This window comes from Heterodontus francisci, chromosome 18 (genome assembly GCF_036365525.1).
Source record: "Heterodontus francisci isolate sHetFra1 chromosome 18, sHetFra1.hap1, whole genome shotgun sequence".
Lineage (NCBI taxonomy): Eukaryota > Metazoa > Chordata > Chondrichthyes > Heterodontiformes > Heterodontidae > Heterodontus > Heterodontus francisci.
This window is the reverse complement of record NC_090388.1, coordinates 65,174,810-65,187,472: the sequence shown is the minus strand read 5'-3', so window position 1 is coordinate 65,187,472 and position 12,663 is coordinate 65,174,810. Positions and strand designations below refer to the sequence as shown.

Below are 12,663 nucleotides of genomic sequence, written 5' to 3'. Positions count from 1 at the left end.
AAATGGCCTGATCTAGAAACAGGATAACAGTTCTTGGAATCTGAAACAGATTTGCATGGACCCTGCCCGAGACTTCATCTTCAATCTCGTCCGAGTCTTCCATCGATTTGGGATCATGGACTGTTCTGATCTGACCCCTATTCCCATGTAGCACCAGTAGAAGTAGTAACCTCATAGGAACGTGGTTCTGGACGAACCCTGGAGACTTGTGCTGTACTCCATGTACCAGCTACAGGATTCTGTATCGTGAGCTGTTGTCCTACTGCTAATTTGGAAAGCTTGCTTCCAGCATGACTATCGTGTACCTCTTTTATCATCCCCTGTTACTCCCCTAACTTTAGAGTCGATGGAAACTAAGAAGATCAGTATGGGTCTGGCACCTGAACATAAGCTCAGCTGGGGATGGAATGATAGAACTCAATGGAGTTGCATGTAGGTGGAGCATAGCAATGTGCAAGTCTTGATCTGTCTGCTGGCATTTAGTAATCAGTGATTTGACTGTGTGAATCGTACGTTCCGGAAGACCATTGGAACATGGGTAATGAGGTGAACATTCTGGCACATGTCAGAAAACAATTTCCCAGTGTACTGAGGTCCATTATCGGAAATCACCTCCTCAGGCGCCCTGAATGAGCTGAAAATAGCACCGAGAGTACTTTCTACTGTAGAACCCGACATGTCCTGTAACTGCCAGATAATCGGATACTTTGAAAATTAATCTGTGACAATGAGTTAATTGGAGCCATTAACATGGAATAGATCAATGGCAATCTTCATCCATGGGAATACAGGAATCTCTTGAGAAATGAGAGGCTCACGACGTTGACTCGGTTGGTGAGCCTGACATGTCTGAACAAAGGATGCAATATTGTCATTGATACTCGGCCAATATACCATTTCCCTGGCCAACCACCTGGTATGGTTGATACCCATATGTGAGTGGTGAAGCTGTTGGAGTATGTCAGCCTATAGCAACACAGGGATCAGGACTTGCCTGCCCTTAAAAATTACACCAGGCGCAATTCCAAGCTCATCGTAGAACCAGAATGACCTGATGGATTCAGCCACGTCTTGAATGGAGTCTGGCCAACCTCCACTATAGTCTTCTAGAGCTTCTGGAATGTGGGATCCGCTGCTGTCTCAGCTCATAGTTGGTCACATTTTTTCTGCCTGAAGTAAACCAAGTCGTACATTCTCGAGCTCCATGTTGACAAGGTCAACCTGCCAGTCGACCAAAAAATGTTCAGCCTTTGCCAGGTTCAGTAACTGGCCTGAGGTGTTCATCAACATGTCCGGTTTAAACTTCACATCACATCACGTCCTTGTATTTTCACCAACAAGGGCTGAAGGCACGATGGTGTGCTCATCAAAGGCTTCCTCCAAATCATTTCCAGAGAGTTGTGGTCGGTTTCCACCACAAAGTCCTTACCGAAGAGGTATGTGTGGAAACGTGTAATACCGATAACGAGAGCCAGTGTTTCTCCCTCGATATTTGAGTAATTAGCCAGGGCTGGTGACAAAGCCTTGGACATAAAAGTGTCCTTTTTCAGCAAATCTCTCAATGGTGCTGCTTTCTGAGCGAAACCTGGAATGAATGGGGACAGGAAATTGAAGAGCCCCCACCACCTCAGGAGGTCTTCCTTATCCTGCAGAACAGGCATTGAGCGGATGTCGTCTGACCTGTCTGGGTCCAGTTGAATGCCCTCGCCAGAGTATATAGCCCCGAAGAAATTGATTTGATGAACATGTATCTCACATTTTCAGCTGTTCAAGACGAGGCCGTCCTTCCGTGCTGTACACATCAGAGCATGTAGGTTGCGGTCATGGTCTGTTCTGGGCCTGCCCACTACAGCAATATTGTCTTCAATACACACACACCCTGGCACCTGGCTCATGATGTGGTCCGTGTGTTGCTGAAACACATCTTGGCTGATGGACAAACTGAAAGGGAGCCGCTGGAAGCAATACCTACCAAAAGGTGTGCAGGTGGTGAGCTCCTGCAATTGTTTAACTAAGTGCACTGACCAATAACCATTCTTGGCATCCAGCTTTGAAAAGAATTGTGCACCCTCAAACTTGAGGTTCAACTCTTCAAGGGCAGGAATCTTATGCTGGCATCTTTTGAGAATCTGGTTCAGCCAACGAGGGTCCAAACATACCCGCAAGGTGCCGTCCCTTTTTACCATGCAGGTGAGGGAGCCACACCAGTTGGTGTGGTCCTGGACACAGAGTATCATACCATCTGCCTCTATCTTATCAAGCTCGATCTTGGGTTTGGCTTGGATAGGAACACTACATTTTCGGAGTGGGTCAGTGGTGGGTGTGGCATCATCCCGAAGGTATAGTGTAGCACCCCCTTGAAGCTCCCAATTCTGTTGAAACAATCAGGGTAAATCGACATGAGATCCTCAACGGAGTGAATTGGTTTGTTCTCTAGGCTTGGTTCACTCCTGTGGCAATGCTCAATGCCATGTAACATTAACAGGGACAAATCCTTGCATGCTTGTAGTCCTGCGATAGCAGGTCCAGCCATTTGGACAATGTAAAAAAGTTGGGATTTCCATCCTGATTGGTTGTATCTGCAATTAATGTCGATGGACCCTAAACACGAAATTGACGAACCATTGTATGCGGTCAGTTGGGTATTTGTTGGTGTCACCATGGCTTTCCATTTACCCGGAAACATGTTCTTTATTATGCGTAGAAGTAAAATATTTGCACTGGTACTTGCATCCACCTTCGCCAGAACACACGCATACCCTCCTTTTTCAGACATAGAACATGAATAGACACACCTCCAGTGGAGTAATCTAAGTGCTTTCAGTGACATTGACAACGTGAAATGACTGTTCTTCTTACTTCCCCGGACTTGGACTCTCACCATCACCAGGACTAGGGTTGATTTCATCCGCAACCTCGTGGATGCATTGGTTATGAAGTGGAGTACAACTGCTAAGTTTGCCAGGGGGTGAAGCTTTCTTAGGACTCTTACCAGCAGCATCTGTTGTGGCTTTCCAATGCTGATGTTTCCAATGACCCCTGACACCACATGCTTTGCAGCTGTCTTTAAATACTGGGCAACCCTTAGGCGTATGTAAGCCTCACCTTTTACATTGTTTTCTGTACTTGGAATCCTTACTCAATGCAGCAATGGTATTCATAGCACTTAGGGCTTGTAAACACTGTTGGTCTACAATGATGGGCTCAAATATTAGACCCTCTTTGCACAAGGCATCCCCTGTGTTACCCTTGGGCTTCTCTAAGAGATCCCTCTCATATGCCTGTGTTGTTGTGGATGCAATCACAAGCTCGGCGATGCAATCTGCAACTCAGCCTCTGTGAAGTCACACTCGCGGTCCTTAGCTCAACATCGACTGACAAACTGGTCACTGGACTCAGTCAGCTGCTGTCGAAGGGACATGAACTCGAGCCGATGGACCCAAATATTGAGCTTGACAAGAAGGTGATCCTCTAATGTGGACCATATTTTGGTAGGATCCTTCTGTACTTCTTCAGTAAGACCAGAGGTTTTAAGGCGATGTAAGTCTTCATGGCCAATGACAATGTGTATTTTCACTGTCTGTTTCTCTGGCATGACTGCTAACATATGAACATACCAACATACAAATTAGGAGCAGGAGTAGGCCACTCGGCCCTTCAAGCCTGCTCCACCATTCAATAACTTCATGGCTGAACTGATTACTCCATGTTTCCACTTACCCTGGATAACCTTCCACCCTCTAAGTCAGCAAAACATAGCTCGACTCTTTGCCCGAAGAGCTGAAATTCTGACAGCAGGTCAGCTGCTTTCCAGTTGATGGTAGGAAACATTGCTTTCATTCTTGTAATGACTCACTGGTGTTACACTGCATGAAGTTAGAAGAAATCTCTTGCTGTACAGCAGACAGAAATACTGCAGCAGTAACCGCCCGCAGTTCCAGTTGGAGGGTGTGGCACTGTCACCCGCTTCACACGCTTTTGACTTAGCCCTGCGCACGAAGGGTGGTTTTGGTGTTAAAAATGTTGAAGACCCAAAACAGCAATGTTACTTCTAGCTCTCACTGCTGTATATTGTAGGTGTCGGATTCTACAGCAGGGCATGTGCTTTCTGGCTTGGCTGGAACACAAGTTTCACCCTCTCTCTCTCTCTCTGGCTGTCTTTTCTTTAAGGTAAAACTGTGTCACCTCTCACCTCTTGGTAGGAGACATTCTCATCTCTTCCTCATGGTGTTTTTAACTCTCTTAAAGGTGTAACACAACACTTTATTTACCCGAACCATCCCCTTCTGCATTTATACTTCCAGATACACAAGAACTGCTGCCTGGCCAGTTATTGCAGCCTCATGGTGAAGGGCAAGAACAAGAACAGATGTCTGATAAAGAAATAACATCACTAGATCTGACACAAGCAGCCACCAGCTCAGATACTGGCACTGCACATACCTTAAAGTGTAGTATAGAGACAAATCAGCATGTGGTGAGTCACTAGGTACAAGTGGGATACAATGCCAGAGGAAGGGATCACATGTGTGTGAGCTTCCTGGAGGGCGAGATGGCAGATGAATTCTGCTACTGAGGACTCAGATGAAGACTTCGATGGGTGGTGTACAGGAAAAGGCTGATGGGCATGCACACAGAAATGCTTGGTGCATTGGCAGACCTGTCACGGAACCTGCTGTCACTGTCAAGGAGCATGGAGGAATCTGGCTCCAATTTGGCACAGGGCTCTGTGCAGAGCTTGTAGTCCACCTTTCCAGTGGAAGTGATGGCCAACTCCATGACAGCACTTGTGAATGCAGTCATAGTATAGCATCTGGTGGCTGATATCTCACCTTCCATTGCAGCAAAAGTAGGAAACATCCAATGTCTGAGTACTGCAATGGAAGCTCAGACTAAGGCCCATGAGATCCATGCTTATTGCCATTCAAGCCCAGCTTGGTGCCACGCAAGCGCAGACTGCTGCCAACATGGTTGGAGATGCCAGTGTTCACAGGGTCTTGCAGGATGTCATAGCAGTCCAGCAATCTGTGCTCCAGCAGATGACTAGAGTTGCTGAGGCATCACTCGGGCAGTGGCTCTGTAGAGCATGAACCAACTGTCCTCTCTCAGGATAACAGCATTCCTGCTCCCGCCCTTGCCACTCTACCAGTGCCCTTGCTGTTGCCTCTCCACCAGCCAGCCCAGACTGCTGCTGCCCATGCCAAGGTTCTGCAGTCTGAAGCGGGCCTTCTAGGAACAGAGCTGTTCGCGGTCATCCTCCAAGGCCATCTGCAGTCTTCCCCACGGAAAGACAGCAGCCTTCCAACAGCCATGCTGCAGCGACTGGGGTAACACTACATAGAAGCACTAGGACAGACAAAGGCAAGACAGGCACTAAGGGAATGTACAATGGTGAATAGTTGAGTTTTATATGTATTATTGGAAGTGTTGTTGGATAACGTCATTATGGAATTTTTTGTGGTATTATTTTTATCTCAGGATTTTGGCCAAGAGGATGCTGTGATGGTCCCTATCGGAGGGGTGGAAAGTTGGGGAAGTGTGGAGCAGAGTTGATGTGGAGACATCTTAGGGGAACCGGAGTCTGATGAGCCGTTCACAGGCAGCCTGTTGAAGCGATGGTGTTCTGAATGCTTCCTTCCTTCTCCCTCCTCCTCCTCCTTCTTTCCCTCCTCCCGAGTTGCTCGCTGAATGCCTGTTGTCAAGAGCTGCATCTTCATGATAGTAGGTTTGTGGAGGTCGCAGCAGAGCACCATGAACTAGGACACATTCTGGTGAGTACTGGAGGGCACCTCCGGCGTGGTCCAGGCAGCAGAACTGTTGTTTTAGAACGCTGATGGTTTGCTCCATGACATTCCTGGTGGTAGAATGGCTCTCATCGTATGCAGACTATCCATGTGTGGTCAGGTACCTGAGGGGTGTCATGAGTCACAAGTCGAGTGGATCACCCTTGTCAGCAAGCAGCTATCCTCCATCCTCCAGTTTTTTTTAATATTCATTCACGGGATGTGGACGTCGCTGGCCAGGCCAGCATTTATTGCCCATCCCTAATTGCCCTTGAGAAGGTGGTGGTGAGCTGCCTTCTTGAACCGCTGCAGTCCATGTGGGGTAGGTACACCCACAGTGCTGTTAGGAAGGGAGTTCCAGGATTTTGACCCAGCGACAGTGAAGGAACGGCGATATAGTTCCAAGTCAGGATGGTGTGTGACTTGGAGGGGAACTTGCTGGTGGTGGTGTTCCCATGTATTTGCTGCCCTTGTCCTTCTAGGTGGTAGAGGTCGCAGGTTTGGAAGGTGCTGTCGAAGAAGCCTTGGTGCATTGTTGCAGTGCATCTTGTAGACGGTACACACTGCTGCCACTGTGCGTCAGTGGTGGAGGGAGTGAATGTTTGTAGATGGGGTGCCAATCGAGCAGGCCGCTTTGTCCTGGATGGTGTCGAGCCTCTTGAGTGTTGTTGGAGCTGCACCCATCCAGGCAAGTGGAGAGTATTCCATCACACTCCTGACTTGTGCCTTGAAGATTGTGGACAGGCTTTAGGGAGTCAGGAGGTGAGTTACTCGCCTCAGGATTCCTAGCCTCTGACCTGCTCTTGTAGCCATGGTATTTATATGGCTACTCCAGTTCAGTTTTCGATCAATGGTAGCCCCTAGGATGTTGATAGTGGGGGATTCAGCAATGGTAATGCCGTTGAATATCAAGGGGAGATGGTTAGATTCTCTTTTGTTGGAGATGGTCATTGCCTGGCACTTGTGTGGCGCGAATGTTACTTGCCACTTATCAGCCTAAGCCTGGATATTGTCCAGGTCTTGCTGCATTTCTACACGGACTGCTTCAGTATCTGAGGAGTTGCGAATGGTGCTGAACATTGTGCAATCATCAGTGAACATCCCCACTTCTGACCTTATGATTGAAGTAAGGTCATTGATGAAGCAGCTGAAGATGGTTGGGCCTAGGACACTACCCTGAGGTACTCCTGCAGTGATGTCCTGGAGCTCAGATGATTGACCTCCAACAGCCACAACCATCTTCCTTTGCGCTAGGTATGACTCCAGCCAGCGGAGGGTTTCCCCTCTGATTCCCATTGACCTCAGTTTTGCTCGGGCTCCTTGATGCCATACTCGGTCAAATGCTGCCTTGATGTCAAGGGCAGTCACTCTCACCTCACCTCTTGAGTTCAGCTCTTTTGTCCATGTTTGAACCAAGGCTGTAATGAGGTCAGGAGCTGAGTGGCCCTGGCGGAACCCAAACTGAGCATCACTGAGCAGGTTGTTGCTAAGCAAGTGCCGCTTGTTGGCACTGTTGTTGACACCTTCCATCACTTTACTGATGATTGAGAGTAGACTGATGGGGCGGTAATTGGCCGAGTTGGATTTGTCCTGCTTTTTGTGTACAGGACATACCTGGGCAATTTTCCACATTGCAGGGCAGATGCCAGTGTTGTAGCTGTACTGGAACAGCTTGGCTAGGGGCGCGGCAAGTTCTGGAGTTCAACGTGGCGTCTCGAATATGGCAGGAACGGTTGACTGGCACAGGATAAAAGCATTGTGGCTGCTGCCAGGATGGCAGGTGTTCACCAATACAATGCTCCGCGCATGGTCGCACACCAACTGCATGTTAAAAGATTGGAACTCTTTGCGGTTCTGGTACATCTCTCAATGTGGGGCCCGCAGAGCCATATGCGTGCAGTCGATGATTCCCTGCACTATTACAAATCTGCCACCCAGCAAAGCCATACACTCACTCCTCCTTCTTCTCTCTGTTTAGAGAGAAGATAATAAAGTTCACTCCCCTTGAAGCAATGAATGGTTGACTGAGAAATGGTAGTGATGTCACTCGCTCCATCTTGGAAGTATCCTTGAAATTGAGGGTAATGATGACCTTGATGGACTCTGGCAGTGCTGTCATCACACTGCACTGCAGCTATAGGCCCTGTTGAAGGAATGACACAGTTCAGTGCCAACTTCCTTGGTGAATCATAGGCATCTCAGTCACTGCTCTTGGCTGAGGTAGGAGAAGTGCTGTCTGAATAATCCAGGTAGGTATGGCCTTCTGTTGACATCCCTCCTCCTTCTCCTTCTCTGCACAACTTCTCCTCTCTGCTGCCTCTGCTCTGTTGTGTTACCGCCCAAGCAGGATTCCAATTACGGCCTCATGTCTGAGAGCAAGCTTTGTGCTCAGAAGCCTTCAACATCCACTAAACCCCTAGCAAAGCTCCAACACCACTCACTTCTGAACTCAAGCAGCTTGTGTGAATTCCTCCATCAATACAGTACACAGTGCTCCCACTAGTTCTGCATAGCAAAAGAAAGTCATAAGCACTTCACTTGAAAGTTGCATATGATCCTTTTAAATAGCACTCGTGGTGGGGTGGTCCCATGTGCACCTGACTGCACGTTCAACTGTGAGTGTTTAAGAGAGGGCGATAACAGGACCTGTGAGGTCCAAAATGGCAGGTTGGACGCCAAATCAGCGTTCTCTGCTGTTTGATGTCACGAGCTGCCCACTCTGCATGCATCCAGTGAAAGCACACAGATCCCTGTCATCGCCCTTCCAAGCATAGTGATCAACGGGGACCATGTCAGATGTTCCAGAAGCAGATCGGCCTGCACTTTTATCAACTCTGTGCTCCCCTAGCGCCAAAACCAGTGGCGCCACAGAGCCCAATTTTGCAACCATTATCTTTAACTTCTGACCATTGAGTCAATCAATCGCTCAACCATTGCATTTTGCATTTCTGTAGCACTTCTCAGGTGCAGAGAGATGTTTCAAAGTGCTTTACAGATTAATCACAAAACAAGGGGTGAAAGAGGTGTGGGTGCTGAAAAGCTTCTTAACACTTTTTCTCATCTGTTTACTTCTGGAGAGAAATCTACCTTTCTCGTTTTCTTTGATTTCCTTTACATTTAAATTTGAATTCTGTTTCTATATCTTCTCAAATTCAACCAAGCTGACTGGAGGCAAAATCAGCTTGGTAGCGCCTTGGCTAAAAGGCCCTTACAGGTTCCAAAATGGCATCCGCAGCTTATGCACACACTTCTGACATGAAGTGCGCTCGATGCCATGTTGGTAAAAGGGTTAGCAGGCATGCACCTAAAGCCCACCACAGGTATGCAGATCAGGCAGATCATGATGTCAATCAGCACACAACACTGCGATCCCTGCCATTTTGGAGCTCCACATTCCAGCCGACACCCTGTCTCAAACCTGCATGGCTGAACACAATGTTAAGCAGTTCTACTTAATGGCATCATCAACTACATACAGGTTAGTTGCTGTTTGATTTATTCTGGCTGTTGCGGCAATTCTACATGTTTTGGTTCAAATTTCAAAAATTTACAGGGCGTGATGTAGCAAGTGCTGAAGTCCTTTTTTGCTTACTTGAAGGCTCCTTCACAAACCAGTTGCTTCCAGACATGGGTGCATTAGTAGGCCTTCCAATTGACTGGGAGAATGAGTAGAGGCCCCACAGAGTAGGACAAACTGCTAGAAGAGCGAGGAGGAGGAGCGGGAGAAGGGCTCTCAGTAAGAGGCCATAGCCACCCAGGGTATCTAGGGAGAAACTCTCTGACTTGAACTTTAGTGACAACCCATGTTTGAGACACCTGCGCTTCACGAAGGAGGTCATCACTGAAATCTGTTAACTGCTGCTGGCACACTCCAACCTCAAAGCAGGTCAAAGATAGGTGGCTGTGAAGTCACCATGGCTATGAATGTTTAGGCCTCTGCTTCTTTCCCGATTATTACTGGAGATATTAGCACCATCTTGCGGTTTACAGTGCAATACTATTAAGAGAAATTACTGAGGCTCTCAATGCAGAGATACAGCTTCATCTCATTCCCTCTTGGCAGAGAGAAGTAGGTGGAGTGAGCACAAACGTTTGCCACAATTGCAGACTTCCCCATGGTGCAGGGTGCTATTGACAGCATGTATATTGCTTTGCATGCAACTCATGCCAACTCTGCCATGTACCTAAGCTGAAAGGGTTTCCACTCCCTCAATGCAGCTGGTGTATGATCAGAGCCAAGAATCCTGCAGGTGAATGCCTGGAATCCTGGCAGCCATCATGATGTATTCATTCTGCACCAGGCCTCTGTGTCAGCTGTATATTAACCACCATGGCAAACCAAAGGGTGACTACTGGATGGGGCAATTGACATTACTCCAGTCTACAATGCACTCAGTGGGCATACATCAGAGCCATGCTGCCACCAGAAATCTATTAGAGCAGACCATTGGTGTCCTGAAGCAATGATTCGCTGCTTGGACTGCTCTGGTGGGATTCATGATGGTCTGCTGCATGCTGCAAAACCTTATGATCATGAGGGTACAGCCCTTGCCATCACCTATCAGGAGAGGAGCATAAGGAGGAGGACACAGAGAAGGAGGAAGCCAAGGAGGACGTGGAGATCGAAGAAAAGGAAGAGGAAGAAAGGATGCAACCTAGACAGATCCCTTCAGGCTGTACGTGAATAAATACTTCAAGAGAGATACCGGTAACCTCACTTCTAATTGCCCATTTGCCAACTGCCCCTTACCCATCCTCTGGTATTGACCATCACATGGCTCTCTCACAATGCAAAAATAAAAGCCATCACAACATACGCCTTCCAATCCAAATTTATAAACTAAATCATGCCATATTACATACAGCAATACACAAATTACTCTTGTGCATCCCTTTTGTGCCTCTTGTATGTCCCTTGGCCTGTCCTAGTGCTCTTATGCAGTGCTATCCCAGTGGCTGCATGCAGCATGTCTAGTAATTTTCAGTGGGGGAGACTGTAGGTGGCCTTGAAGGACAACCTCGCACAGCTCTCGGCCTAGAAGGCCCAGCTTCAGACTGCACCATCTTGGCATAGGTGACAGCAGTCTGGACTGGCTGCTTGACAATGGTGGAGTGGCAAAGGCGAAGCTTCCTGTGAAAGCTGCTCACAAGTGGGACCCTTTAAGTTACTGCGCGTGCACGGCCATGCAAAAGAATTTAGAGGGCCCATGCACTTGAACAAATTGCCTGCGCACTGCAAAATAAAATTAGAGGGTACATTTCTAGGGTATAGGCTGGGAGTTGAGGAGGAACTCGGGAGGAGAGTTCAAAGAAGAATTGACCCTCGTCAGATAGATGAAATAGAGAGGGGGAAGTCAAGGGAGATGGGGATAGGGTGGGACAGTGCAGTTGATGTATAAGTTCAGCCATGATCTTATTGAATGTTGGAGAAGACACCAGGGGCCATTTAACCTACTCCTCCTCCTATTTCTTATGTACTTATGATAGAGATTGCTAGTAAGTGAGTGATGGAGGTGTGGTGAATTGAGGAGTGGCTCGTGGTGCAGTTGGGACAATATGGCATTTGAAGCTGCACTAACTGACCTTGACCACTTGTGTGAGGTTAATGAACTTCCAGCTGTGCAACCATGCCCTTGGGGCTTCAAGCCTGGCATTGACCTCCATGACTATCTGTTCCCACTTGCTTCACATCATGTGGCTGTAGGGTCGCTTGTCTGCATGAGGATACAGGACATCTTTCCTCCTTTCTACCTCCTCCATCAAGACCTCTTGTTGGTAAACTTTGGAAGCCACTCTCTCCCATGGCCAGCCAGTCTTCTCTCTTTCCCAAGTAAAATTCAATTGCAGAATTGCTTCCAGCATCTGCTCCAGCCGCAATGCACCCCCTCCTTTAAGAGGTGCAGGATAGCTTTAGGTAGTATAAGTTCATAATGATATTGGACCACCAGCTAATGCGCACAACCAATAAACAGCATGGGAAGTGCTAGCTGCACACAGAAATCATGGCAATGTGAAGTCAGCACAAAGTTGGCACACTGCCTGCATTCCACAATCCTTCTGCCCATTTTCGAGGGCTAATCAATTTATCCCCCCATTGGCTCCAAAAATATGTCATCATCATATCCTGATAGGAACTAATCCATCACTGAGAATTGTGTGTACTATTGAAGAACCATATTTTACCTGATCACAGACTTGTGATGTTATGATTTATGTTCCACTCCTGTCAGATCACCCACACACTGTTCACCCCATTGAAAAACATCATAATCCTAGAAATTACTGATGATGATATTAACAAATGCTAATGCATTTATATAAAATTCCTTTATCTGCTATTTTAACTTAAGGGATAACATATTTATTTTAAATAAATTACTGCCTCTGCTAAGATCAAGGACAGGAGCCTGTCTTATGATTGTATTGAGGCTTTGTCCGTTAATATTGCTAATGATAGCTTGTAGGCTTATTTTTTGAAAACAACTTCAATTTTACAGTATTAAACAATCTAACTGACTTCTCTAAAACGTAACAGCTTTTCAGACACATTTCAATTTGGCAAAGAAAAGGACAGCAGAGAAAAAGCATCAATAAAAATGATTGAAGAAGATTACAAGAAGCTTGGACCCATGGGGTGAGACATCTATTGTAATAATTCATTTTAATTACCGATAAAATAAAATGTGGCCTATAAATTATGCTGTGAGATAAAACCATATAAAGCTTAACTCATTCGTTCTGAAATTCATTTGTCTGCTAATCTAGCAGAGCAAATAATTCATATAATTTAACCACTAAATGTTGGATAAAGGATTTTCACATAGTGCATTATTATCCTACATTGTAGTTGCAAGGTGTTTTCTAGTGCGCAAATGCATTC

The 12,663-nt window shown here is 46.8% G+C and overlaps 1 protein-coding gene across 1 annotated transcript in view; it reads left to right on the top strand.

Moving 5' to 3' along the window:
* LOC137379355 (solute carrier family 13 member 1-like) overlaps window positions 1–12,663 on the top strand; it is an 88,878-nt gene that overhangs the window by 41,205 nt on the left and 35,010 nt on the right. The window contains exon 12 of the mRNA XM_068050061.1: window positions 12,319–12,417. Coding sequence (XP_067906162.1) covers window positions 12,319–12,417 — 99 coding nt within the window. The remainder of the gene's footprint in view (window positions 1–12,318; window positions 12,418–12,663) is intronic.